A 27,952-nucleotide genomic window follows, 5' to 3' on the forward strand; every position below is an offset into this window, starting at 1 on the left:
GACATGCTCACAGCTTGTTGCAATGTCAAGCAGAAGACAACAGGCGGCCCAGTCATGAGAGTCTAGACTCGGTGTGGGCAGATAGTTTCTGGGGAACGTTCTATTGGAGTTGCCACTCGAATTCGTTGCAGGTGGGGATGGCACAGAGGGCATGCAGGGCAGGGCGCGTGCGGAGCTCGGAGTTGGCAGGCTGCTCATTGCAGCAGGGCGAGCGGGCCCGTGGGCAGGCCAGTGTAGGGCGCGGCTGAACAGGCCAGAGCTAGAAGGGCCTTTGAGGGAAGGAGGCCTTTGGCTTGATGGGGGGGGGGGTGAGGGGATTGAAACAGGGGGTGTGGTTTTCTGGAGGCCAGGGCAGTGTGGAGGCAGAGAGACTAACAATGCCTGAACCAGGGAAGGTAGTGACCCACAGCTGGCTGGTGACAAGCCACCCAACTGGAAGGAGACTCGTTAGATGGTAGATGGGAAATGGGACCTGCTTGGTTGGGGATGAGGGAGAAGGAGCAAGCGACGCGGGTGCAGGCAGGGTGCCAGGGGACACTGAAGCATGGAGGGACACAGGGCCAGCCGAGAGGGGCAAAAATGCTTTCAGCCAGACCTCACCTCCTCGCCCAGTCCCCTTATCATGAGTCACTGTGGGCCCAGTCAACCCCAGCAAAGACAGCTCACGAGTTAGGAGTAGCTCAAGGACCCGGCGTGGCTCCGTCTGGGCTGCTATTGCTTAATCAAGGGCAGGGCCACACTGGGGGGCAGGGGCAGGGATTTGGAGGGGGAGGACGGAGCTGGCCTTGGATGAACCCTGGAGGGGCGGGGGGTAGGGATGCTATGCTGCCGGCTTGCAAGGTACCCTGCTCCGAGGAATAGGAATTTCCATCGAGCCACTGGGATGATCCCACCTAACTATGCATCATTCCCTCTGTCACCCCCGGAGCCCACCAGTGCCATGTGGCAGGAGTCGGCGCTCATCCAAGTGGGCGTAGAGGCTGAAAAGATAAAAGGTTCCAAAGAAACAACATTCTTCATCTGCTTCCCTTCTAGAAAGAGCCCCTATGGAGTCCTGAGGCAGCTCCATGGGGGTCACACAGGCGCACAGCTGGCCCTGGTGCCCTGGCCACATGTGGCGGGTCTCCGAATGCAGACCAGTGGCCTGCCTGCCAAGGGCACCAGGGCCCGGAGTGAATGCCCACCACTCTCTTCAGCCAGTATGAGCAGGGCTGGCATGGCCTGGGGACTCTGCTCAGGGACAACTGGCTCACATTTATGCTGGATGCCCCTGCCACCCAGCCCCGGCCCTCACAGGACCAATTGTTCGGTCCTCTCCCGGCAGCCCTGCCTGCCTAGGACTTGGATGACAGCTGAGCCCAGGAAGCCGACTCACAGGGTGTCTGTGGGCCCAATGCTGGCTGGAGCCTGTGTCTGCATAGGTAAACCAGACCCTGCCCATCCCTCCAGCAGCCAGAAGGCTAAGCAAAGGTCCGAAGTGGCAGGGGCGGGGGGGCAGAAGGGGGGAAGGAAGCTGGAGGGGACAAGGGCATGGGGCAGAATGGAGATGCCAGATGATGCTGTCTGCAGAGGACCAAGGGGTGCAGGTGGCAATCAAAAGCTTCCATCGCTGTCTCCTTGGCCCGCCAAGGCCTGTGGTCAAAGGCAAGAGACCTGGGTGGCCTCATGGCTCTGCCACCTCAACTCAAATGGCAGAGTGATTCCTGCCGTGTCCCACCTGGGTGGGTGGGGTGCATTCCTACAGCACCCCAAAAGGAGCCCAGCCTGCCCCATGCACCACAAAAGCTCTGCTTCCTTCAAATCCCAGTGCTGTGCTGCACCCAGTCATCCTCAGCCCCAGGCTCAGCACCATGGCCCCCGCCCTCTCCCAGAATGAACCACCGAAGCTCCCGCCTTCCTCTCCACTAGCCCCCTGATAAGTGGTGGCCCATGTCACTCATGGCCCCAAGTGATCTGCAGCCCCTTCCCCCACTGACCTGTCCCATTATCTGCCTTCTTCCTGCTGTCAGAACATTCTTCTCTCCAGAAGAATGGCTCACTCCACCAACTTGCTTCAGTCTTTTCTTTTTTATTTAAACACTAGAGGCCTGGTGCATGAAATTTGTGCATGCCCTAGGCCTGGCTGGCGATCAGGGCTGATCTGTGGGGCGATCCACGGGGCAATCAGGGGGGCCCCTGCTGGCACCCACCTTGGCTGGCCTGGGGCCTGTGGGCTGAGGGCAGCTCCTGCTTTGAGTGTCTGCCCCCTGGTGGTCAGTGCATGTCATAGCAACCGGTCGTTCCACAGGTCATTCTGCCAGTCGGTCAATTTGCATATTAGGCTTTTATTATATAGGATATTCCCATTGATTTCAGAGAGGAAGGGATAGGGAGAGATAGAAACATCAATGATGAGAGAGAATCATCAATCAGCTGCCTCCTGCATGCCCCACACAGGGGATCGAGCTCCCAACCTGGGCATGTGCCCTGACTGGGAATTGAACCATGACCTCCAGGTTCATGGGTCAACGCTCAACCACTGAGCCACACCATTCGAGCTGATCTTTTCTTAAATGTGCCCCTTCCCTGACCCCTGCTCCCAACTGAAACTGCACCCCCATCGCTCTGATACTGGTTTCTCACCAGCGGGACCTGCTATGTACCCATCTCCCAGGCAGATGGAGAGCATGGAAATGCATTCAGTCCTGTCCACCCTTCTGTCGTCCTGTCCACCCATCTGTCCCCGGCACAGGCATGTAGTAGATGCTCAGTAAAGACTTGTCAGATGGCGAACTGAATGGACGGACAATGGAGAGATGCGTGGGTGTGGAAGAGGACAGCACATTTGTGGGTCAGCCACTTGGTTTCTGCATCTTCCGGCAATGAAGGCTTTTAAAACACGGGCAGCCTTTTCTGAGGCGCCTCTCTACTTCCCAGACGTCTCGGGCAAGGACTTCCCTAGGTGCACGTGCTTTTTCTTGGCAGGTGGGGCCAGCATCCGGAGGAACTGATGCCCCACCATGTTATAAGCCCCTGAGAGCTGTGGTGCATTCACTAGGCTCTGAGTGAAGGCAGGGGCTCTCCTGAGAGCAGCAGGCCACAGAGCTCTGGGCTACTGTGTTTCCATGGGCGGTTCTAGATCAGAAATCTGGATTGGTGGCCAAGTTCTGCCTCCAGGAGAATCCTCAGAGGCGAGGCATGAGGCCCAGCTGAGCCACGTTGCCAGGAGGCCCCCGCTGGTGTGAAGGCCAAGGCCATGTGCACGGAGACTACTTCAGCCCTAGGAGCTTAGCGCATGGCCTTGGTGGATGCTTCCACTCATGCGCAGGCAGGCCACAGGCGGGGAAGGAGAGGTAGAGGAAGACCAGCTGGAGAAGCTAGAGGCCGGGGATAGGCAAGCCCAGCAGGCTCAGCAGGCCCCTGTGGTCCAAACTGCCAGACCCTGGGCAGGTGTGGGCAGTGGCGGTGGGGTATGGGGACAACTTCACGATGCTCTGCAGAGGAGTGAAGATGTTGTGGCCAAGGGTCAGCTGGCTGCTCTCCGTGCGAAGGGAGTGTGTGGGGGGGGTAGCACTGTGCTGTGGGGCAGGGCGACAGACCTGGGGCTGCTTTCTGATTTCTCCTGTGTGCCCTGTCCCCCACCCCACCCCACTTCTACTCCCTTTATCCCCTCCTTTCCGCCCTCCCTTCCTTCCCCGTTCCCTCTCTCCCTTCCCGCTTCCTCTGGGCCTCCTCTCTTCTTTGCCCTCACTTCCCAGGTACCCACAGGGCAGCAGAGACACCCTGACCTGGCACTCAGCTGGCCTTGTCCATGGCTTGGCCTGCTCCCGGGACCCCTGTGCATCACTGAGCCTGAAACTGTGAGCTGTGAGCAGCAGAAGCTGAGCCGGGATTTATAGCATGCGGACCCCACAGGGCGAGTCTTAATCAGGCAAGAGCTGGAGCGTGATGGATTGGTCGGTTCGCTGGAGGAGGGGCAAGACCCTCACTAATCAGTCCCACCCTCCCGGCTTGGGTGCTCATGGTGGGCAGGAGTAAGGGGTGGCCCGGGCAGGTGAGCCTGGCAGAGCGTGGGGGTCACTGGCCCACCGGAGGGAGGAGGGAGGATGTTGTATTTAGCGGTATTTAGCAAGTCATGACTTGGACTGAGTGCAGATTTATGGAGAATGTTCTAGAAGAGTGGACCTTGGTTTTGCCTCAACTGTGCCCCTGGCTTCTTCTCCCTTCCTTCTCCCCAGGTGTCTATACTTGGCCACTTCCCTGCCGCCGCCACTTCCACTACACCTCCCCCAGGCATTGGCACCTCAGGTGGCCACCTAGGCCACACTGAGGCTGCACCTGTGAGAAGGCCCAGCACCCTCTCCTCCCAGTGTGACAGGCAGGATGGGTGACATGGCCAACAGTTCCATCGAGTTCCACCCCAAGCCCCAGCAGCAGCGGGAGGCCCCCCATGCAGGCGGCTTCGGGTGCACGCTGGCTGAACTGCGCTCCCTCATGGAGCTCCGAGGGGCCGAAGCCCTGCAGAAGGTCCAAGAAGCCTATGGGGACGTCAGCGGGCTGTGCAGGAGGCTGAAGACCTCGCCCACAGAGGGTAAGTCTGCCAGCAGAGACCCGACACGGCCACCTGATCGCAGGGGACTCTGGGCCATGTGTCACCGGACACTCCAGGGGTCTCCTGAGGATGTCCCCTTCTTAGAGGCACTATTTTTTTAAACTATGTTTTCATTGATTTCAGAGAGAGAGGAAGGAAGAAGGAGAGAGAGAAAGAAACATCAATGATGAGAGAGAATCATTGAGCGGCTGCCTCCTGCAGGCTCCCTACTAGGAATGGAGCCTGGAACCCAGGCATGTGCCCTGACCTCTTGGTTCATGGGTCAACACTCAACCACTGAGCCATGCTGGCCGGGTCTTAGAGGCACTCTTGACCCTGACCATGCCCTCCCCTGGTGGCCATTTCCCCCTGAGCAGGAGCTGGTCTGTATGGGGTGAGGAGGTCACCCTCTGGGCAACCTGCAGTCTTCGAGGAGCTGTGGCCGGACCCCTGCACCTGCACCTTCATAATGAGTGGCTCCCCGCTCTGGTCTCTTCTTCGGAATAATAGAAACGGAGTGACAGAAAAGGAGAAAGGAGGAGACTGCCTGCATGCAGGCGGGATGGCCCCTTTCTGTGTTCCAGTGCCCCATGTGCTCAGCACTGTGTCCAGTTAATCGGGGCCAGACAAGGAGGAAGAGGTGCAGAATGGGGGCTCTCTGAGGGCTTGGGTTGCAGGGGGCCTCTCCCAGGCAAGGGAGGGCATGGCTTGGGGACAGTGGGGTCTGAGGGGGTGGTGCCCAGAGTGCCAAGTGGAGGTAGCACTGGTGACACCAAAGAGGAGCAAGCCTGAGACAGATGTGCTGCAAGGAGCCTAGAGAAGGTTCTAAGAATGAAGGCCTGGCTGCCATTTTGGGTCCCCTCCTCTGCCCTGAGGTCCTCACCTCCTGATCCGAAGGCGATACTCTGCCCTGCCCTGTGCCAGCCTCCCCCAGTCCTGCCTTCTGGGTCTGCCCAGAAGCCAGGACCACCAGGAGCCAGGCTGGGTCCCAGGTTCCAAGAGCTGGAGTGTTTACCGGCCCAATGGGCACCTCCCTGGCAGGGATGCTGGGCCAGTGCTGATGGATCTCACAGCTCTCCTCTCAGCCATCACATCAGTCTCCCAGGGCCCTGGCCATCGTCTGTCTCCTGCTCCCTGGTCCCATGTGTCTGTGGTGGCGCATGGGCTGGGCCTGGGAAGTAGAGATGGCCCACCGGGGAGGAAGCGGGCCGAGGACCAGGTGGGAGGGCGCTCACCTGACCGGGTCAGGAACTCCAAGGTGGGTGGCCTTCCCTGACTTCCTGGGTCTCTCTTGGTTTGCACTGTGAAGAGGCCCAGCCTGACACGGCGTGTCACGGGGGCAGATGGTTTGACTCAGGGCCAGAGGTTCTCTCTCCTTCCCTCCTCCTTGCCCTCCCCCATGATCTGGGGCCATTTAGCCACAAGAGCTCTGGCCTCCCCCAGATAAAAGGAAGCAGATGGGCTTCAGCTGGCAGTTCTTTCCTCTGCCTGTCAGGCTTTGTTAAATATTTAAAATGTCAAGGCCCCTGGGAACCTGCCTGATTCTGCCCCAGCAGCTCTGGAGCGCACCCGGTGCCTGTGGAGGGGCAGGAATGGAGAAGGGCAGGTGCCCAGGTGGGTGGCCCAGCCAAGCCTGGTCTGTGTCCCGAAGGATGAGTGGTACGACGACCACCAACCCCTCGGCTGTTCAATCCCTGGAGCCCTCAAGGTCTGGTCACCAGGAATGGGTGACTGGCCCTCCAGCAAGTGTGGGATCCTAGAACACCTACTGACTTGGTCCCCCAGTTCTCACCCAGACCCCCACTCACTCCTGCTCGGTCACAGTGGACTGAGCCTGTCGGAGGGGCCAGATTAGCTGTGCCCCAGGCCCTACACCAAACCCCCACCAAGGTGGGCAGACTGGGGATACTGGCAGAGTGGTGCTTTGGGAAGGGTGGGGAGGTGTAGGGTGTTTTGAGGGAGGGCACTTTTAGCAAGCCAGGAGAATTCCAGAAGCCAAGGAACCTGGGTCTTAGGCCAAGCTCAGTAGTAGGCCTGCTTGGGAGACCTGGGTCCTGGCCCTTCCCCTGTCTGGCCTCCACCGGCAATCATGGGAAGGAGGGGGCGGATTAGCCTGGAGCCACACGATGTGGTCTTAATCCAATTCCAATGGCATCTGGCCTCTGCTCTGGGCAGGGCGCCCATCTGTGTCCATGCCAACCGGCGGCCCCTGTCCCCGAACCCTGGACCTGGGCCGCCCTCGGGGGCCTGCTAGGCCAGGGCATGCTTGGAACCAGAGGGGCTGCAGCTGCCTCCCCACCCCGTGACTGCTTCAGCTGTCGGGACCCCTGAGCCCACAGGAAGATCAAGGCCTCCAGCTGGTCTAGGGCAAGGGCGAGAGAAGCGTTGCTGCAGCATCAAGGGCAAACCAAGGCCAAGGGACAGGCTGAGAGGGAAGGAGGGAGGAAGGGAGGGAGGAAGGGAAGCAGGGAGGGAGGGAGCTCCTAGGGACGAGGCCCCCTGAGGGCCCAGCTTCTCTTGGGGACAAGCTGGGTTTGTGGGGCGAGGCCGGCGGGATGTAGATCCATGTGGCGCCACAGGCGATAAGCTCTGGGTGGGGGGTTGTCCTTCTCACGGGCTTCAGATCCATGTCCTTTCCTCGAGCAGGGGGAGGGGAGACCCTGGGTGTGTGTCTGGGAGACCCAGGGTTCAGTTCAAATGCCTCCCTGGCCCTGACCACACCTTTTCTATCTCCTGTGGCTCAAGGACACAGGCCCTGGGCAGGAATGGGGCACAGGCTCTCAGGTGGGTCCCCGGCCCTTAGGAGCTGAGGTCCTGAGCTTCTCCCAGACACCCAACTGGGAAGCTGCAGACTCCAGAAACTTGAGCCACAGCTGGCCCGGCACAATGAGGCCAGGGGGAGAAGGGCAGGGACAGCTGCGGCTCTGCTGGGTGGGGAGGACAGCATGTGGTCACCGCCTCACTCAGGAGACGTGCCAAGCCTGTGCCGGCTGTGGGCTTTCGCCTTATCAGTCCTTCCACCTCCAAGGGGCCCCACACTGCTCATCCCCAGAAGCCTTCTCTCCCTGCCCAGGGCGCACCCACCCTCCTCCTCCCCACTCCTTCGGCATCACACTTAGCACTTCCTTGTCCTCAAGTCCCGTGGGGCCTGGTCTTGTGTGCCTCCCCAAGCTGGCTGGGAGCACCCCATGGACTGGGACCTGGCCTTCTGGGCCGCCCCTGGCCCCTGTCCCTGACAGAGACACTGGGAGTGGCAGCTACTCAGGGCTAAGAACTGCAAGTCACCAGCTGTCCACCAGGTGTCAGTGTGGGCCTGGCACTCGGGGAAGAGACTAGAGAGAGGCTGGGGGACAAGGGCAGGGATGGGCACAGGAGGGCGGGGGACAGATGAGCCTGGGAGGAAGGCGAATCCTGAGGGCTGAGGGTGGGGCCAGGGGACTTCCGTCATCCCATCTGCCTGCCCCTGGGGACAATGGCCAAGTGGGTGTCTGGCCTTGGGAGGCAGTGGCCTGGATGCCAGTGCTACATGGAAACTTTGGGTACTTTCTGGCATGAGCCTGAGGCAGACACCCAGGGGCCTCGGGACAGGCCCGGACAGGAAGTGGGTTTTCCCAGGAAGAGAAGTAAGGGTCCAGCTTCCAGATGCCAGGCTAGCCCCTTTGTAGCCCTTAATTCTCAGCCTCTGCGTTGACCAGGCCCACTCTCCCTCCCAGCCCACACAACAGCTTGTCCAGGGTGTGGAGGTGCATCCTAGGGTTCTAGTACCATTGGCTCAGGGCCCTCTCAACTTGTCAGCCCCATGTCACAGTGTCTCGTCTGCTCAGGCCACAGGGGCCCGGTTTCCCCAGCCTTCACCCTCCTTGTCCTCTGCCTAGTGGCCTGAGAATACCATGGAGTGAGTGTAAACCATTGACAAGTCCATTAGCCTTAGAGACATTCAGCAACTGTATAGTGTGCAGATGCAGTGGGGGTCCTGTCCTGCCCTCCTTGTGACCCCCCCCCCCAAGCTCAGAGATGGAGGCTGGCACTGCTGTGAGGTCTGGAAAAGGCATTGGGAAGCCTGGCCAGTGTGGCTCAGCGGTTGAGGGTCAATCTATGAACCAGAAGGTCACAGTTTGATTCCTGGTCAGGGCACATTCCTGGGTTGCAGGCTCGATCCCTAGTGGGGGGCATGCAGGAGGCAGCCAGTCAATGATTCGCTCTCATCACTGATGTTTCTCTCTCTCTCTCTCTCTCTCTCTCTCTCTCTCTCTCTCTCTCTCCCTCTCCCTCCCTCCCTCCCTCTCTCCCTTCCTCTCTCTGAAATCAATTATATATATATTTAAATATATATTTTATTAATTTTTTACAGAGAGAAAGGGAGAGGGATAGAAAGTTAGAAATATCGATGAGAGAGAAACATCAATCAGCTGCCTCCTGCACACTCCCCAATGGGTATGTGCCCGAAACCAAAGTACATGCCCTTGACCAGAATTGAACCTGGGACCCTTGAGTCCGCAGGCTGACGCTCTATCCACTGAGCCAAACCGGTCAGGGCTATTTTTTTTTAAAGGCATTGGGAAGGAAGCAGCTGCCTCCGGAGGGCAGGCCACGAGAGCAAGGGGTTGGGAGGAGTCTCTGTACCCCTCCCAGACATCATGGGTGCCAGGCCCTTGCTCGATGGCATGAGCAAGACTGACAAGATCCCATCATAGTCCCTAGACCTCCCCAGGCACAGCAGAAGGATGGCCCAGCCCTTCCACATGCTAGGGGCTCCGCGTTGTCTAGTGGCTACATGCCCACGCTATCCGGGCAGCTGGGCACCCCCACATACATGCCCCCAGGGTTGGCCAGGCCAGTGCAGTGTCCACTTTCTGGTGCTTTCGGTCTAGAAGGAGAGACAGGCTTCCTGGGAGCAGGGGCAGAAGGAGCAGGGCCACGTGGGGGCAGGGCTGCCGACCACCTTCCCATCATGCTCTGCCTCTGCTCTCCGGTGTAGGCCTGGCCGACAACGCCAATGACTTGGAGAAGCGCAGGCAGATCTATGGCCAGAACTTCATCCCTCCCAAGCAGCCCAAGACCTTCCTGCAGCTGGTGTGGGAGGCCCTGCAGGACGTCACCCTCATCATCCTAGAGGTGGCTGCCATCGTGTCCCTGGGCCTCTCGTTCTACGCACCCCCTGGAGAGGAGAGCGAAGGTGAGGCAAGGGCCCAAAGGGGAGGGGAGGGGGGCCTGGCAAGAAAGGGCAGGACCAGGACAGCAGCACGGGACAACGGCTGGCAGGGAGCGGGGAGGGTGGAACCTGAAATGAGGGGCGAGGTCATAGGCTGTCCCTACCCCAGCGGCTGGGGCAACCCTCTGCCACCTTTGTACTCTCCTCTGTCGCCCTACATAGCGTGCGGGAATGTGTCGGCTGGGGCAGAAGATGAAGGGGAGGCCGAGGCTGGCTGGATCGAGGGGGCAGCTATCTTGCTGTCTGTCATCTGCGTGGTGCTGGTCACGGCCTTCAATGACTGGAGCAAGGAGAAGCAGTTCCGAGGCCTGCAGAGCCGTATCGAGCAGGAACAGAAGTTCTCGGTCATCCGGAACGGGCAGCTCCTCCAAGTCCCTGTGGCCGCGCTGGTGGTGGGGGACATCGCCCAAGTCAAGTATGGTGAGTGTGCCCATCATTGCTCACTCTGCAAAAGGAAGCTCAGCTCTCATTTTGGGGATAGTGTAAGCCGGAGGAGACCGCCCCCCACCCCCGCCGACCCCCACTGCAGACCTCCCCAGGAGCACATGGGCCTCAGCTGTGGGAGGCTGGAGGTGAGGATCGTGGGCAGAAGGCCCCAGGAAACAGGCTGTCCCCACGGCCTGCCAAGGGCTATCCCAGCGCTGCAGGACGCCTCTGTGGTCCCCACTCTCCGGGACCCAGACCACAGGGCTAGGCGTGGGTGGGTCCCCCAGAAAGGAAGAGGCTGGAGGAAGAGGGCTCTGCATCCGAGGGGACCTCCCCTGGGCGAGACAGGAGGCAGCAGGGAGGAAGGCCACCTGGACCCATAGCCCTGTGGTTCTGGCTGCCTGGCCGGCCTTAGGAGACCTGCTGCCTGCCGACGGCGTGCTCATCCAAGGCAATGACCTCAAAATCGACGAGAGCTCCCTGACCGGAGAGTCCGACCACGTGCGCAAGTCAGCCGACAAAGACCCCATGCTGCTCTCAGGTGAGGCCTCAGGGCACCAGCCCAGCCTGGGGGAGCTGGGAGGTGGCTGGCCACCACCCCTTGGACCAGCCCAGCACCCAGGAGCCTTGGAAGCCATTTGGCCCATCAACCCCCACAACCAGCCCCCCTGAGTAGCCCTTCTGGTTAGGGAGGCTGAAGACTTCACCCCCCCTCAAAGCCAGAGCAGCCTGTAGGGGGCGTGGTGGTGGCGCTCTGACCCTAGGGAAGGGCATGGCCTTTCCAACGCCGGAGGAACTGGGTGTCCTGAAGGAAGCCCCTAGAGGTGGGGGCTGACTCTGGGTCAGCACAGTGCCGTGCTCTAAGCCAGACCCCCAAGAAGAGCCAGTGAGGACAGGGTTCCCTTTCCAGAAGGTTCTGTCTTAGCCCAGTGTTTATCCCAGTGGCAAATGCAGTGCTTACAACAGGACGGAGAGGCTGGAGGTGGGTCTTGCAAGCGGCTCACCCCGTGCCTCTGGGACAGGAGCTGCTCCAAGCCAGGGAGGAGGTTTTGGTCTAGACTTAGGGTCAACACAGCCTCCAGGGGCCTCCAGACGCTGAGTCCTGCTTCTGGGATTCCCGGGACAGAACCTGTAGGTGCTGAGCATGCCTCCCACCCGGCGGTGCGAATGTCTGTCTCGGTTTCTCTGTGTTGGCTGTGCCAGGCACTCATGTCATGGAAGGTTCTGGAAGAATGGTGGTGACAGCTGTGGGTGTGAACTCCCAGACAGGCATCATCTTTACCTTGCTTGGAGCTGGCGGAGAGGAGGAGGAGAAGAAGGATAAGAAAGGTAAGGTCATGCAGGCCTCCAGTTCCCAGGGCCCATGAGGGGCTGGCACCCCTTCTACGCAGCTCGCTCGCTCTTCTTTGCCTGCTGCTGGCGGTCCCCCGCTAGCCCATCCCTGGCTCCAGCTCTGGCTCTGGCTCTGGGAGAGACAGCCGTACCCTCGCTTCTGATTTCTTTTGGGGTCCTCTCTTCTGGGGTCTTTACCCCAAAGCCAGCAGGTCAGCCCCCCCCCCCAATTCTGTGTAAGAGTAGCTTCCTTCAGATGGCTGTTCCCCAAAGGCATGGAGACATGTGTGCCAGGGTGGGGGAGTGCCCTACTTGGTAGGAATGGGGTCAGAGTGACAGGATCTTAAGAGAATGCTGCCCACCCTCAGGGGTGCCCAACCACCATAGTAAAGTGCTGAGGGTCCCAGGCCAACATGGAAGCCAGGAAAGGCAGGCCATGCAGGCCAAGAGGGAGGGCTCCCAAGCAGAAAGTACCCCCTCCCAAAGGATGCCCAGGGCCAGAGGAAGCTAGAATGGGCAGGGGTCCTCCCCCCAAGGGAAAGCAGCGTTAAGGGACAAATGTCTTCTGAGAAGCCAGCTCTGTAGCCACCGCGGCCTCCCTGCTGACTCTTCTTGCCTCTGCTCTGAGCCCCAGGCATGGCCAGTGTCCCCTCCAGTCCTCAAACAGGGCTCACAGCTGCCCTCAGCATCCACCCCCCTGTCTTGGTCCCGCGGGTCAGGATCCTATTCTCTTCCATGACAGTGTCTCCACCTGCTCATGACTTTCCGTGCTGACCTGGGTCTCCCGGGCCTGGGGTCAAAGCAAGTGGGGCACGGAGTTTTCTAGATGTGCCTCACCCCCGAGGGATCTACCAGGGCCTCTACCGGAAGAAGACTTCCCCATACACGTGGGGAGAACTCTCACTGCAAGCCTGCAGCCAAGGCCCCAGTGAGATGCTGGGGCTGGTGAGCTGGGCAGGGACATAGGGCCGCCAATCACTGGCCCTACCTCAGTCAGTCAAGGCCACTGGGCCTGAAGAGCAGGTGGGATCGGTGTGCCCAGCCCCAGCAACATGGGGACAGGTCAGCACAAGGAAGGACGTGCTAGTGTCCCCAGCCCTTGGCTACCCTGCTCCTGGAGGTGGTGAGGGAGGAGATGGATGAACTGCCATTGTCTAGAACAGGGGTCGGCAAACTGCGGCTCGCAAGCCGCGGTTTGCCACTCTGTTGACTAATGAGTTTGCCGACCACTGGTCTAGAAGCTTCCATGGGCCCTGCCTCCTGGCATCTTCCAGCTCCTGGCTGGCCAGGCCCACCCCTCACAGCCAACTGGCCCCATGTCTCTCCATAGTGAGCCTCTCTCCAGGGAAGCCCAGCTGGCTTTGCCTGATGGTCCTTCATCAACACCCTGGTAGCTAGTTAGTAGGGCACCCTTCCCACACTTCTTCCTAGGCCCCCTCCCGTTTGACCTTGACAAAACCCCTCCAGCAACCCCCCAGGTTCCTCCTTGCCCTTCTCCAGCACCCCAGGCTGGGCTACTTAAGAGTAAGAGGGGGCACCACCACCAGCCAGCTTCCTGAAGGAGGGGGACTCTGAGGGGGTCCTGGAGAGGGAGCAGAGCTGGCCAGGCTCAGGGGAGGGGGCAGCAGCACCCAAGAGCCCTCGCTGACGTCTCAGCCCAAGGACCACTGTGGAGACAGGGAGGTGGCCACGCCCAGCGCCTCCCCCTGGCCCTCGCTGCATCCTGACCGGTCCATCTGCCCACCGCTCCCTGCCCACCTGCTGTCTCCCCACCTGTTTCTTACCTGTTGGCCTTCATTCCTAGCTACCCTTCTCCTCGGGTGCCCTCCTCCCCCTCATCCTCCCCTCCTTAGGCTTCTGTCCCTCCTAGGCTGAGCTTAGTCTGCCTCTTCCTGTAGCCCTCACCCCAAATCACCCTCCCTCCTCCATGGGTCTCCCCTGGCCCTGTCTGCAGCCTGGGACCTCTGGGGCCCTTCGCCCCCAGGCTTCCAGCAACACCCCCTCATTGTGCTGCCTTGTCACCGCATGTCTACAGATGTCTCCCCTCCACCCAGAAGTCTCCTTCACCTCTGAACCCCCTGCACCCCCTCAGGGGTCCCAGGCAGAGAGGATCCAACCCACACTCCATCCTACCCCGCAAGGGGTCTCTCCCTCCTCCCTGGGGCCCCCAGACCAGAGCCTACTGCCTGGGAGTCACCTGGCACCCTGTGTTCATGGATCCCCAGCCCATGAACAGGTCAGCCCATAAGCCCCTCCCACCCCAGGTCAGGTCATCTCTGAATCCAGCCAGCTCACGTGTGGCCTCCAGGGGGCGCTGTGGTACAGAGCCGGGCCCCAAACACAGGGCCAGGCTCCCTCTCCTGTCAGATCTCCTGTGCCCCCATCCAGAGTCGCAGCCATTGGAAACCGAGGGGCAACCAGTGCTGGTTACCTTGACCTTGGGAATCTGTCACTACACAGCCTCTGTCACCCAGGCTCAGGCTTTATGGTCACAGAGCAGCTTCAGGGAGCTCCTGCATTCGTGTCACAGTAGATGGCTACAGGGGCTACAGAGGAGGCAGGCTGGGTCCTTGCCCTCGGGTGCACCCATCACCTGAGCCCCCACCTGGGGTCCAGCCCATATTCCATGCCCCAGCTGCTCCCTCCAGCAATAAGGGCCCAGTGCCCAGACTGGCACCCGACCCCGGCAAATTCCTAGGGTTTCCTTTGTCCCTCAAAAGTACACACAGCCCAGCCAGCGTGGCTCAGTGGTTGAGCATCGACCCTATGAACCAGGAGGTCACGGTTCGATTCCCAGTCAGGGCATATGCCCGATTTCGGCCTTGATCCCCAGTGGGGGGCGTGCAGGAAGCAGCCAATCAATGATTCTCTCTCATTCTCTCATCATTGATGTTTCTATCTCTCTCCCTCTCAACAAATTATATATATATATATATATATATATATATATATATATATATATTACACATAGAGCTGACTGCAAGCCAAGGTGCAGAGAAAGTGGATATGCAGGCCACCAGGGATTAGCGGCCATCTAGCTAAACTCCTCATGCTGGGTCTGGGGGCTGCATATCCCTACTGGGGGGCCCTGCTCCAGGTGGCAGAGCTGGGACTAGACACCTGACAGCTCTCACACCCCATGGTGACAACCCTTCCAGAAACCTCCTACTGCCAGCCACACGTGACCCAGGGTCCACTGAGAGCTGGCGTAGGGCTCCCTGGAGGGCTGGGGGGTCAAGGCCAGTGAGGAGCCCTGGCTAGGGGCCTTGCTCAGGAAACCCAAATGCTTGCAGCGCCCATGTGCCATGTGCTGAGAGGTGGCGAGAGGGCACCACGTGAGCCTGGAGAGGACAGGGCCCTCCTCCTTCTCCTGCCTTCCCCTGTGCTCGCCGCTGGACTGTGCACCCTGCTGTCCCGTGTGCATGTGCGTGTGCCAGGGCCATGTGGATGTTCTCAAGTCTCCGTGTCTGTCGTTCCTTTTCCATTGTAGGCAAGCAGCAGGATGGGGCGATGGAGAGTAGCCAGACCAAAGGTAACGCGCGCCCTGTGCTCAGGATGGGGTGGCGGACGGAGGGCACGACTCGGGGTGGGGGGCTGCCCGCCTCAAGTTGCAGGAGCAGCACCTGGACACCAGGTGAGTGGGGCAGGGCGGCCCCCTGCAGACCCCGCCAGGAGTGTGCAAGGATCACCTGTGAGCTGGCATTCTGGTGAGGAAACTGAGGCTCAGACAGGGTGACTTGCCCAAAGCCTGATCAGGCCCGTGGGTTTCCCAGTTCAGCTGCCATCCAAGGGGCCGGGGCCCACTCTCCTCTCAGCCCGCATGCTGGTTGGGAGCCGAGCCTCTGTGGCCAGGATGAAGGCTTATCAGCGGTCATTCGTAGGCACTGGGGACCCAAAGGTGGATAAAGCACCGCCCCAATCCTCAGGAAGGTCACCATCCAGATAGAGGGACCAGGGGTGTGGGCCCGGCCAGTGTAGCTCAATGGTTGAGCATCAACCTTTGAACCAGGAGGTCATTGGTTTGATTCCTAGTCAGGGCACATGCCTGGGTTGTGGGCTCGATCCCCAGTGTGGGACGTGCAGGAGGCAGCCAATCAATGATTCTCTCTCATCGTTGATGTTTCTAGCTCTGTTTCCCTCTCCCTTCCTCTCTGAAATCAATTTAAAAAATATTTAAAATGCAGCGTGGGACCCAGGGACCAAGACATTTGGGACAGGGTGACAGCCTGATGACTAGGGTCCAGGGCTGGGGCAGGGAGTGACAGTCAGTGGGGCGTGAGGCTATAGTGGCCCAGCTGGGTGGGGCCTTGAGTGTTGCTGAGGCCATGGGCTCTGGCCTGAGGCTCAGGAAAGAAGAAGCCATGGCTGAGTGGTCTCAGGCAGCCAAGGAAGAAGGAATGGGTGGGAAGACCAGAAGCAACAGGGGAGCATCTGACACAGCGAGGTGGCAGGATGTGTTCAGAGGCAGTGGCAGGAGCACTCAGAGCCCCATTGGGTGGGGACAAGAGCAGTGAGGTGGGAAGATGAGTGGCAGGGTTGGGTGCCCCCTCTGGGTCACTTGAGGCAGTGCAGTTGGAGACCCTCAGGGCACAGAGTGTGTGAGGCGATAGAGGTGACGGAGGCAGGGTAGGGGACATACCACCACCATCACTACATCAAGGGCAGCAGGGCCACTGGGGGAGCCACGAGGGGGCTGCCTGTTCCAGAGAGAAGGCAGGGAGGTGGCTGGAAGAGAGGAACAAAAGAGTAGTTCCAGCCCTAACCGGTGGATAGAGCGTCGGCCTGCGGACTGAAGGGTCCCAGGTTCGATTCCGGTCAAGGGCATGTAGCTCGGTTATGGGCACATCCCCAGTAGGGGGGTGTGCAGGAGGCAGCTGGTTGATGTTTCTCTCTCTTCGATGTTTCTAACTCTCTATCCCTCTCCCTTCCTCTCTGTAAAAAAAAATCAATAAAAATATATATTTTTAAAAAAGAGTAGTTCCATGGAGAGAGGGGTAGAAGGTCCAAGGCCCAGGGCAGCCCATATGGCTGAGAGCATGCAGGGTGGTCTGGGTCCTTTTTAGAATATATGGGGGTGGGGGATAGGCAAGAAAAGGAACAGCCTGAGCAGGGAGCAGGAGAGGAGCGTACAGGGGCTCCTGGGCACCCCTGAGCAGAGTGGGGAGGGGGCTTGGACACCGGTGGGCCAATGAGTCAGTCAGCTCAGGGTTCTGGAATGTTCCTTGAACCCCAGGCCTCTGCTCTCAGGCATTGAGATTTGGGGTGTTACAGGACTTACCACCCTGTCTGTGTGCCCAAGTTACTCGTGCTTGTGTCTGTCCCCCGTCCCCTGTGAGGCCTCAAGAGAACCATCTCCATCCCAGCCAGGAGGGCCTGGGCTGCCCAGGACCGAGGAGAGAGAGGAGCAAGCCCCACGCCAAGTCACACTCAGAAATCGGAGAACTCGCCCCCCCCCCCAGCCCCAATCCTGTGTTCTCTGGTCTGGTGTGGCATGTCTTTCCCTGTGAAAGCCCCCTGTAGCTGTCACCCCAGCAGCCGGGCCCTAACCTTGGCTGTGGGGTTCTTCTGTGTGCAGCCAAGAAGCAGGATGGGGCAGTTGCCATGGAAATGCAGCCGCTGAAGAGCGCAGAGGGCGGGGAGATGGAGGAGCGGGAGAAGAAGAAGGCCAGCGTGCCCAAGAAGGAGAAGTCGGTCCTGCAGGGCAAGCTCACCAAACTGGCCGTGCAGATCGGGAAAGCAGGTGGGGGCTGCAGAGCGGTGGCCGGGGGCCCCATCGGGTGAGGAGGACACCAGGGCCATGGGGAGCAAGTGGGAAACGGATGTGGCAGGTGGGGTGAGCCAGACAGCAGGGGGACAGGCCAGGGGCTGGTGATGGCCATCAGGGCCTGGTCCAGCCCCGTTCTGGCGAGCACAGATTCTAAACCCGCCATAGGGCCGGAGGCAGGGAGCACCTCCCCCAACTCAGCTCAGCTCAGGTTGGCATCAGCTGCAGCGTCCCTTACTCCTTCCCTTTTGCTCTCTCCCTTTCTTTCCCCTCCCTGCCAATCCCCATTCTTGCTCCCACCCTCTGTCGCCTCTTGTGGCCGGGCAGGGCTGGTGATGTCCGCCATCACCGTCATCATCCTGGTCCTCTACTTCGTGATTGAGACCTTCGTGGTGAAAGGCCAGGTGTGGCTGGCAGAGTGCACGCCGGTCTACGTGCAGTACTTCGTCAAGTTCTTCATCATCGGTGTCACTGTGCTGGTTGTGGCTGTCCCCGAGGGCCTGCCTCTTGCTGTCACCATCTCCTTAGCTTACTCTGTCAAGGTAATAATACGAAACACAGTCGTTGAACTAAGAACCCCGTGAGACCAGGACACAAACCCGAAACTGGGCTGTGAAGCTGGTAAGCATGCCGGACGCAGGGAGGACTGGAGACAGTTTGGGATCCATTGCTCAGGGGCGGAGCGGGGAGGCTAAGCTGGGACCCGGAGCCGAACTTGGCCATCCTTCCCCACCCAGCTTCCTGGGCGTAATGACACGAGCCAGGAAGCAGGCGAGCAGTGGGATAGACTTGGCATCTACAGGGTGAGAGCAGGGGGCACAAAGGGGCCAGGGAATGGAGGGAACTGGCGCCACTTGCAGAAGTGGGGGCGAGGGTGGGGGGATGATCAGGAGAGATCCCACTGGGAGACAGTGGGTGGCGCAGGGCAGAGATTGGGGGAAAGCTGCAGGGCCAGCACATGACTTGAGAGGGCATGTGGGCAGGGGTGTAGTCCTGGGCAGCAGGGAGGCCCCGGGTGAGCTCTGGGGAGAGCAGCTGCCAGAGCCAGCCTCTCAGCCTCCCCAGTAGGGTCCTTAGGCCGCACCGTAGGTCTGACCGCCACCCTGCAGCTACTGCAAGCTGTGCCTTGGGCGCCGCTGTCAGCCTCCAGTGTGTTAGTGCCACGTGGAAAGCTGGTGGGCCAGAGCAGGGTCACCCAGGATGTCCGTGCCCTTTCCAGAAAATGATGAAGGACAACAATCTGGTCCGACACCTGGACGCCTGTGAGACGATGGGCAACGCCACAGCCATCTGCTCGGACAAGACGGGCACACTCACCACCAACCGTATGACCGTGGTCCAGTCCTACCTCGGGGACACCCACTACAAAGAGATTCCGGCCCCCAGCGCCCTGACCCCCAAGATCCTCGACCTCCTGGTCCACGCCATCTCCATCAACAGTGCCTACACCAGCAAAATACTAGTGAGCCAAGAGCAGGGCTGGGACGAGACAAGGGGTCCGGGGCTCACTGTGCTCTCTGGAGAACTTTTTTTTTTTTAATTGATTTCAGAGAGGAAGGGAGGGAAAGAGAGAGAAATATCAGTGATGAGAGAAAATCATGGATCGGCTGCCTCCTGCACGCCCCCTACTGGGGATCGAGCCTGCAACCCAGACATGTGCCCTTGACTGGGAATCAAACTAGGACCTCCTGGTTCATGGGTCGATGCTCAACCACTGAGCCACACCGGCCAGGCTTTTGAGAACTTTGGACCAGAGCTACAATAATATCTGGGGTAGTGGTCACCTTTCCCTCATCCCTGGCCCCAGTACTCCTGCCCTCGCTGCTTGTTTTGGAAACCCCTTCCAAGCCCAACGAGTGGTGTGAAACCTGCCCATCTAGTCCACCCCAAAGGCACTCTTCGGCTCTCTGCCACCACATCCTAAAGACGTGGTGACCGTGGCTGCGCTGGGGCCCCAGGGGGAGCAAGGAGGGTGGACATGGGCCTCCAGTGCCATGCTGCTTTGCTTCGCCTCACAGCCTCCAGAGAAGGAAGGTGCCCTCCCGCGCCAAGTGGGCAACAAGACGGAATGCGCTCTGCTGGGCTTCGTCCTGGACCTGAAGCGGGACTTCCAGCCTGTGCGGGAAAGGATTCCGGAAGACAAGCTTTACAAAGTGTACACCTTCAACTCGGTCCGCAAGTCCATGAGCACGGTCATCCGCATGCCGGACGGTGGCTTCCGCCTCTTCAGCAAGGGCGCCTCCGAGATCCTGCTGAAAAAGTGAGGGGGAAAAAATAAATAAATAAATAAATAAATAAAGTGAGGGGGCTGCGGGAGCGAGCCCAGGACTGGGGGCACCAGGGGCTGGGGGCCAGCTGAAACATACAAGCATTCTGGTATCACTGTTGTGCTGAAATACACTGAGTGGCCAGATTATTATGACCTCTGAATGCATAATAATCTGGCCACTCAGTGTATATCCTGTATAATAAAAGGCTAATATGCAAATTGTCCCCTCGACCAGGAGTTCGACCAGCAGGCAGGCAGGCCAACCACCCATGTCCCCTCCTCCTGGCCAGGCTGGCCGGACCCCACCCATGCACGAATTCATGCACCGGGCCTCTAACATCCTATCTAATAAAGAGGGAATATGCAAATTGACCATCACGCCATGAAAAAGATGGCGGTGCCCATAGCCACAAGATGGCAGCGCCCAGTCCCCTCAGCCCTGCCAGAGTCCCCCAGTCCTTTCAGCCCTGTGGGGAGGGGGGGAGGGTGGCAGGCACACAGTGTGGCTGGACCCGCCCTCAGTCCCCCACTACCCAGGGCCAGCCTGAGGCGCGGGCAGGCCTCGGATGGCAGCTGCCCAGCCGCCCAGGGCTGCCCGAGGCTCAGGTAACCAGGGCCGGCCAAGGCTTGCGCTGATGGCAGTAGCAGCAGCAGAGGTGTGATGGGGGCATCACCTTCCCTTGATCACTGGGTTGCCTCCCACCCCTGAGGGCTCCCGGACTGTGAGAGTGGGCGGGCTGGGCTGAGGGACCCCCCTACAGTGCATGAATTTTCATGCACTGGGCCTCTAGTGTGTGTGTGTATATATATGGACACCCCTGCTTTAAAGTGTCCAGTTCGGTGGAATTAAATGCATCCACAATGGTGTGCACCATTACCACTATGCAGTTGCAGACTATTGTCATACACACACACACACACACACACACACACACACACACACTGGGTGGCCAGATTATTATGTGTTCAGAGATCATAATAATCTGTCCACTCAGTGTAGATGTACCATCCAATTGGCCATTTTGATCACTTTAGCAGGGGTGGGGAACCTTTTCTCTGCCAAGGGTCATTTGGATATTTATAGCATCATTTGAGGGTCATACAAAATTATCCACTTAAAAATTAGCCTGCATTGCCCAACTGGCATGGCTCAGTGGTTGAGCATCAACCCATGAACCAGGAGGTCACGGTTTGATTCCTGGTCAGGGCACATGCCCAGGTTTTGGGCTCGATCCCCAGTGTGGGGTGTGCAGGAGGCAGCCAATCAATGATTCTCTCTCATCATTGATGTTTCTGTCTTTTTCTCCCTCTCCCTTCCTCTCTGAAATGAATAAAAATATTTTTTTAAAAAAAAGGAAAAAAATTAGCCTGCTCTCTTTGGTCAAACATTTAATTAACTCACCCCTAATACCTTGGCAGAGCCAGACCAAATGATTTCATGGGCCTTATATGGCCCGCGGGCCAGATGTTCCCCACCCCTGTTCTAAAGTGTCTAGTTCGGTGGAATTAAATGCATCCATAATGGTGTGCACCATTACCACTATGCCATTGCAGACTATTGTCATCACCCCCAAAGGAAACCCTGTGCTGTCACTCCCATCCCCACCTTCCAGCCCCTGGCAACCACTAGTCTCTCTGTCTCTATGGATTTGCCTATTCTGGGCATTTCACGTGAATGGAATCCTATGACCTTTTGTGTTTGGCTTCTTTCACTCAACTATAATGTTTTCAAGGTTCATCCACGTCATAGCATGGATTACTGCTCCATTCCTTTTCAGGGCTGAATAATATTCCATTGCATGGATAGACTTCATTTGGTTTGTCACTCATCCATGACAGACACTTATGCTGTGTCCACCTTTTGGCTACTGTGAATCATGCTGCTCTGAACATTGCTGTGCAGTTTGGTTTGAACAGGTGTTTTCACTTCTCTTGGGTCTATCCCTAGGAGTAGAATCACTGGCTTACATGGTAATTCTGTGATTAGGTTAATGAGAAACCACCATAGTATTTTCCACAGAACTGCACCATTTTACATCCCACCAGCAACGCAGGAGGGTTCCGACGTCTCATGCTCACCAACTTATGTTACTTTCTTCTTTTTCTTCCTCTTCCTCTTCCTCTTCCTCCTCTTCTTCTTCCTCTTCTTCTTCTTCTTCTTCTTCTTCTTCTTCTTCTTCTTCTTCTTCTTCTTCTTCTCCTCCTCCTCCTCCTCCTCCTCCTCCTCCTCCTCCTCCTCCTCCTCTTCTTCCTCCTCCTCCACCTCCTCCTCCTTATTGTCATCCTAAGAATGTGAAAGGGGATATCCTGGTGGTTTTGATTAGTATTTCCCTAAAGACTGTTGATGTTGGCGCCTTTTTAAAAGTATATATTTTTTGATTGACTTCAGAGAGGAAGGGAGAGGGAGAGAGATAGAAACATCAATGATGAGAGAGAAGCACTAATCAGCTGCCTCCTGCATGCCCCCCACGGGGATTGAGCCCACAACCCAGGCATGTGCCCTGACTGGGAACCGAACCATGATCTCCTGGTTCATAGGTCGATGCTCAACCACTGAGCCACGCCAGCTGGGCAACTATAGAGCCGCCTTCTAAGGCGAGATCTTACTGTGCCTCTGTGCACACAGCCAGCCTTCCAGGGCCTTCAGGATGTAGTCCTCAGGAGGACATCCGGGGCTCCCAGAACCCGTAGGATGACCAAGAGCCCCCACCCCCCACCGGTTGTGTCCTGACCTCTGATGACCACTGCCCCACCTAAAATGCTCTCCCCAAAACTTTCCCCATGCACAGCCTCCCCAGTATGGTTCAAAGGCTGAACTCATCCCATCTGGGTCCTACTGAGTGTAGTAGCTGGATTTGGAGAAGTACTGAAGAGGGCTATAGTTGGGCACTGGGCTGTGTGAACATGAACTACTTACTCCCCCACCTGGGGCCTCGGTTTCCCCTGTAGCATGGAGATAACAGGAATACTTACCTCCTGGGAGTGTTGTGAGAATTACACGAGTGAATCCGTGCCAGCTTTTGTTGTGATCATGGCTCCCCCGGGCCTCCTCAGCCAGTTCCTCTCCTTCACCCCTCCTCTAGCACGCTTGCCTCCGGGCCCTTGGCTCCTTCGCTCCTTCCTCTTCTACACCTGAATTCTGCCAGCTCTCCCCATCCTGGCCCTCTGAGAAGCTTCCAGGGTCACCAGAGCTTGTCCCGAGGTTGCTGCCTTGTCATGGCCCACTACCTGGCATTCAGTTTTGGCCAATGTGCCACACTCCTGTCCTAAAGCCATGGTGTCTGTGAGGGGCTGTGATGAGCCCTGCGCTCTGGCCTCCCAGGGGTCTCCTAGCTTACATTCAGCCCCTGGGGCTGCCAGAACAAAAGACCATAAACCTGATGGCTTAAGACAACAGAAATCTATTCTCTCCCAGTTCTGGAAGCCTGAAGTCTGAAACCAAGATGTGGCCAGGGCCACGCTCCCTTTCAACGCCTCCAGGGAAGGGTCCTTTCGTGTGTCTCCCAGCTTCTGTTGTCACTGACAGTCCCTGTCATTCCTTGACTTGTAGACACATCACTCCAGTCTCTGCCTCTGTCATCACATGGCCTTGTTCCCGTGTGGGTCTCTACCTCTGTGTCCTCTTCTGTTGTGTGTGTGTGTGTGTGTGTGTGTGTGTGTGTGTGTTGTGTGTGTGTGTGTTTTAATCCTCACCCAAGGTGTGAGGTTAATTTTCCATTGATTTTTAGTGAGAGTGGAAGGAGAAAGAAGAGAGAGAAACATCGATGTGAGATAGACACATTAATCGGTTGCCTCCCACATATGCCCCGACCAGCCCAGGGGCTGGGATCGAACTTGCAATCAAGGTAAGTGCCCTTGACCAGAATTTAAACCCACAATCCTCCAGTGCCCAAACCAACACTCTAACAGTTGAGCCACGCCGGCCAGGGTTTTTATTAGGACACCAGTCATTGCACTGAGGGCCTACCCTAATCCAGTGTCACCTCAGCTTTGCAACCAACCTGTTTCCAAATGAGGTCCCATTCGAGGTTCTGGGAAGAACATGAATTTGGGGGGACACACTATTCGGCCCCACACAAGCAGATGGCCTCCCTCCTTGGAGAGGCCTCCGCTGAGTCAGATGGAGGCTCAGACTGACGCCCACCCAGACTCTCATCGCCCCTTGCTCTGTCTCTGCCGCAGGTGCACCAACATCTTAAACAGCAACGGGGAACTGCGCAGCTTCCGCCCCAGGGACCGGGACGACATGGTGAAGAAGATCATCGAGCCGATGGCTTGTGATGGCCTCCGCACCATCTGCATCGCCTACCGGGACTTCTCTGCCGCCCAGGAGCCGGACTGGGAAAATGAGAATGAAGTTGTGGGCGACCTCACCTGCATAGCCATTGTGGGCATCGAGGACCCCGTGAGGCCCGAGGTAGGCACGCTCTCCTCTGGGATAGGCCCAGGGTGTGGGGGTCGGGGGAGGGGCAGCCCTTCTTCCCGTCTGGCCCCCAGGGTGTGGCCTTTGGACCTAAATGCAAGGAGAGAACCGCCTCTTTCTGCTCCCTTCTGGGCTGTCACACCCCTTCCTGCCAGAGGTAGAGGTAGAGCAAACTGGTAGCCCCCAGGAGTCCAGAAAGGTGGGTGACGACAGAGCCTCAGGTCCTCCAGGGGCACAGCCACCACACCCCAGATCAGAGCCTCTACGGCGCACTTGACCTCTCACCCTGCACCCGTAGGAGGCTCTGTCCTGCCCGCTGGAAGGCCCCTCCTGCTTGGCCTCCATGCTTTGCTCAGGCCCTGCCTCCACCAGGTGAGAGAGGGTGGCAACTAGAACTTCAACAGCCGTGACACCCACAGAACTGGTGGGTGTCCCCCCTGACTTCCTGGAAGGTGCCTACAGTACAGTGGCAGCTCTAGACTTTTCCACTCTGGGGCTGTGTGACGCTGCCAGAGGCTGGAGAGCCTTTGAGTACATCACACAACCAGGAAAATGACACCCCCTGGCTCCCAGGGCCCTGGCCAAGGCCATTTCCATGCCGTCATAACCAGCCCAGCCTCCCCTTCCTCCTCAGCCACTTGCCCGGATGAAGGGGTGTGAGTGTGAAACAGCTCTTGGCCACACAGCGCAAGGAGCCCTTCCGGCCTGGTTCCCTGGCCCAAGGAGCCCTAAGTTCTGGTAGAAATATTTGTTGATCAAACTGAAGCTGAGTCATAGATGTGAGGCTGGAGACCTTAGGTGTATTTGCAGATCTTCAGGTTCGAGTTGGCTTGTTGACAGAAGCGCCAATGAGTCCACCGTGGGGGGGGGGGGGGGACGGAGGCACATGGAGCTGCCCTGAGCGGCTGCACATGGGTGGGGTGAGGCCCGGCCCTGCCCCTGTTCAGTATCCTTCTCAGAGTGGGATGTTATTATTGTGGTAAATTTTCATTTTAGAAAATCCGGAACCCGGGCATAAGTGCCTTGAAGGGTACAATGAAGGCCCAGCTGTAGCAGCTGCCAGTGATGGCTGCTTGTTTATTTTTTTATTTTTATTTTTTTAATATATTTTATTGATTTTTTTACAGAGAGGAAGGGAGAGGGATAGAGAGTTAGAAACATCGATGAGAGAGAAACATCGATCAGCTGCCTCTTGCACACTCCCTACTGGGGATGTGCCCGCAACCAAGGTACATGCCCTTGACCGGAATCGAACCTGGGACCCTTCAGTGCACAGGCCGATGCTCTATCCACTGAGCCAAACCGGTTAGGGCCCATGGATGCTTGTTTAAAATCCAGAAGCAACCCTAGCCAGTTTGGCTCAGTGGATAGAGTGTTGGCCTGAGGACTGAAGGGTCCCGGGTTTGATTCTAGTCAAGGGCACGTACCTCGGTTGCAGGCTCAATCCCTAGCCCTGGTCAGGCGCATGCAGGAGGCAATCAGTCGATGTGTCTCTCTCACATTGATGTCCCTCTCCCTGTCTCTCCATGTCCCTTCCACTCTCTCCAAAAATCAATGGAAAAATATCCTTGGGTGAGGGTTAACAACAACAACAAAAAATCTAGAAGGAACCTGGGTGACAGCGTCCAGGGAAAGGAAGAGCATCTCGGGCTTGAGATCTGCACAGCAGATGGCGCTGCCAAGGTCAGGCTGGGGAGGCCAGGCGAAGGCCTGCAGAGACCAGCCAGCGGGGTAGGGGCCAAGGGGTGAGGCCAGGGCCCAGCAGAGTCCTGGTGCTAGTACAGGCAGGAGGGTGGATGGGTCTCTACTAAACCTTGGGGACCCAGATGACTGCAGCCAGAGGAGGACTGAGGTCTCAGCCCTTGGGAGGAGGTCACAGGGAGTCTGGAGGCAGGCTGTATTCATGGTGAGCGGGCTGGGCCACAAGGAGGCAAGTGAGAAAGGACAGTGCCTGATGAAGGAGAGGGTGCCCTGGGAGGGAGGGGTCTCCCTCTGCAAGGAGCAGGGGAGCAAGGCTCATCATGGCCACTTGGTGGCAGCAGAGGGTGGCTTCCAGATGCTTCAGGGACTGGAGGGAACTCCCTAGAAGGGGAGTATCTCCAGGTAGCTCATCATCTAGCACCCCACGAGCTGCAGAGAGCAGACGGTGTCCCCTGAGGCACATGACTAGGGGTGCGGAAGGCAAGCCCCCTTCCTGGTCACTGTCACAGCCCTGAAGTGGAGCCCCTCTGACTGGGCTTCGGGCCCCCCTCTTTCTCATGCCCACTCTCCCTGGCTGAGATCATAGCCACTCCCCATGACCTCAGGGGCCACCAGTATATGGGGCCTCTCAAGGTCGTGTCCACCTGCAGGCCACTGCCCCTGGGGTCTCTCAGCTGTGTTGTCGCTTCCCCACCACCTGGTGGCCCAGGCTCACCCCCCTGTCCCTGGGCTCCCAGGCCTGGCCGCTCTCTCTCCTCTGGCCCAGCCTGTTCTCACAGCCTCTGTCTTGGCTGGAAGCACTGAGCACCCATCAGGTGGATGTGCTGGGTCCATTGAACAGAGCAGGGAGCCAGGTCCCCAGGCTGCATCCGGGCATCTCACAGACCTACTAGGCCTAACCTCCTAATCCAATTTCCTGAGCCCTGAGCCTGCCGCTCAGAGCTCCTTGTAGCCTCTGGGCTCGGGAGCCCCCTCCGCATTGGTTTGGGAGCAGAAGCACCTCCACTCTCTTTTCCAGAATCTAGATATATATATATATATTTTTAAATATATATATTTTTTTATTTCAGAGAGGAATGAAGAGGGAGAGAGATATGAAAACATCAATGATGACAGAAAGTCATTGATTGGCTGCTTCCTGAACGCCCCACCATGGAGATCTAGCCCGCAACCCGGGCATGTGCCCTGACTGGGAATTGAACCGTGACCTCCTGGTTCATAGGTCGACACTCAACCACTGAGCCATGCTGGCTGGGCTAGTGTTATATTTTGAAAACGGAAATGTATGCCACGTAACCAAGCAATGTTTCATTTCTTCTAATGAGTTATAAAACCTGCAACTGTAAATGTCTTAGGTTTCATATTGTGTGTTTTTAAAAAAAAAAAAAAGTGGGGGGAGATGAGTGAGAGAGTTGCTCAGAGTGTGGCCACCAGCCAGCTGACAGCCTGGAGCCTGCCCTAAGTCAGGCCCAAAGAGACAGCCCCGCAGTGGGCCCTGCTGTCTGGCAGGGTGGCTGGGGGACAGAGGTTCCTTTCTCATTCTTCCCGAGCTAACTGACAGCCACCATGGCCAGCTGGCTTGGTCACCAGGCCTGATCACAGTTCAGCAGCTCTGGGTCCCTATATATCACAATGGAAAATGAGGCTGACAGAGCTGGCATGCTTCTATAGTCACCTTTCCATCCACAACTCAGACAGTGACACTAGAGAGAGCTTCCAGTAGCTTCTCCTAGCCTTGCTTGCGGTATCAGGGCCTAGATCGGAGGCATTGCCAGTCCCAGGAGCCCAGCACAGTGAAGGAGGCACCTTGAGGAGGATGCGGGCCGAGGGACTGAGGGAGACGCCCTTGCCCACTATGGGCTAGGCCAGTGGTCGGCAAACTCATTAGTCAACAGAGCCAAATATCAACAGTACAACGATTGAAATTTCTTTTGAGAGCCACATTTTTTAAACTTAAACTTCTTCTAACACCACTTCTTCAAAATAGACTCGCCCAGGCCGTGGTATTTTGTGGAAGAGCCACACTCAAGGGGCCAAAGAGCCGCATGTGGCTCGCGAGCCGCAGTTTGCCGACCACGGGGCTAGGCTGATGGCGGTGGTAGAATATACAAGCCATTCTCCCTGATTTCTCAGGCCTTCCCCTCAGCAGAAGTCCTTGCGCAGGACCATGGGGGTGGGGGCAGGGGGTGCTGCAGATCTGGGTGCAGGAAAGGCTGGACACAGCAGTGTCTTGCCTTGATGGCCCCGCCCACCTC

General features: G+C 58.0%; 1 protein-coding gene across 16 annotated transcripts in view; it reads left to right on the plus strand.

Moving 5' to 3' along the window:
- Positions 1 to 4,362: 4,362 nt before the first annotated feature.
- The window catches only part of ATP2B3 (ATPase plasma membrane Ca2+ transporting 3), a 52,624-nt gene continuing 29,034 nt past the window's right edge, over positions 4,363 to 27,952 (plus strand). For 3 of the 16 annotated variants that reach the window (XM_054718137.1, XM_054718146.1, XM_054718178.1), the window contains exons 1-11: positions 4,363 to 4,570; positions 9,549 to 9,746; positions 9,945 to 10,202; positions 10,624 to 10,749; positions 11,412 to 11,558; positions 15,031 to 15,072; positions 17,116 to 17,280; positions 17,632 to 17,846; positions 18,524 to 18,766; positions 19,323 to 19,564; positions 23,756 to 23,990. In XM_054718137.1, the coding sequence (XP_054574112.1) occupies positions 4,363 to 4,570; positions 9,549 to 9,746; positions 9,945 to 10,202; positions 10,624 to 10,749; positions 11,412 to 11,558; positions 15,031 to 15,072; positions 17,116 to 17,280; positions 17,632 to 17,846; positions 18,524 to 18,766; positions 19,323 to 19,564; positions 23,756 to 23,990 (2,079 nt within the window). Of the gene's footprint in view, positions 4,571 to 9,548; positions 9,747 to 9,944; positions 10,203 to 10,623; positions 10,750 to 11,411; positions 11,559 to 15,030; positions 15,073 to 16,276; positions 16,287 to 17,115; positions 17,281 to 17,631; positions 17,847 to 18,523; positions 18,767 to 19,322; positions 19,565 to 23,755; positions 23,991 to 27,952 lie in introns of all 16 variants that reach the window. The other 13 variants (XM_054718135.1, XM_054718143.1, XM_054718152.1 and 10 more) reach the window with 9 other exon arrangements.

This window comes from Eptesicus fuscus, chromosome 1 (genome assembly GCF_027574615.1).
Source record: "Eptesicus fuscus isolate TK198812 chromosome 1, DD_ASM_mEF_20220401, whole genome shotgun sequence".
Lineage (NCBI taxonomy): Eukaryota > Metazoa > Chordata > Mammalia > Chiroptera > Vespertilionidae > Eptesicus > Eptesicus fuscus.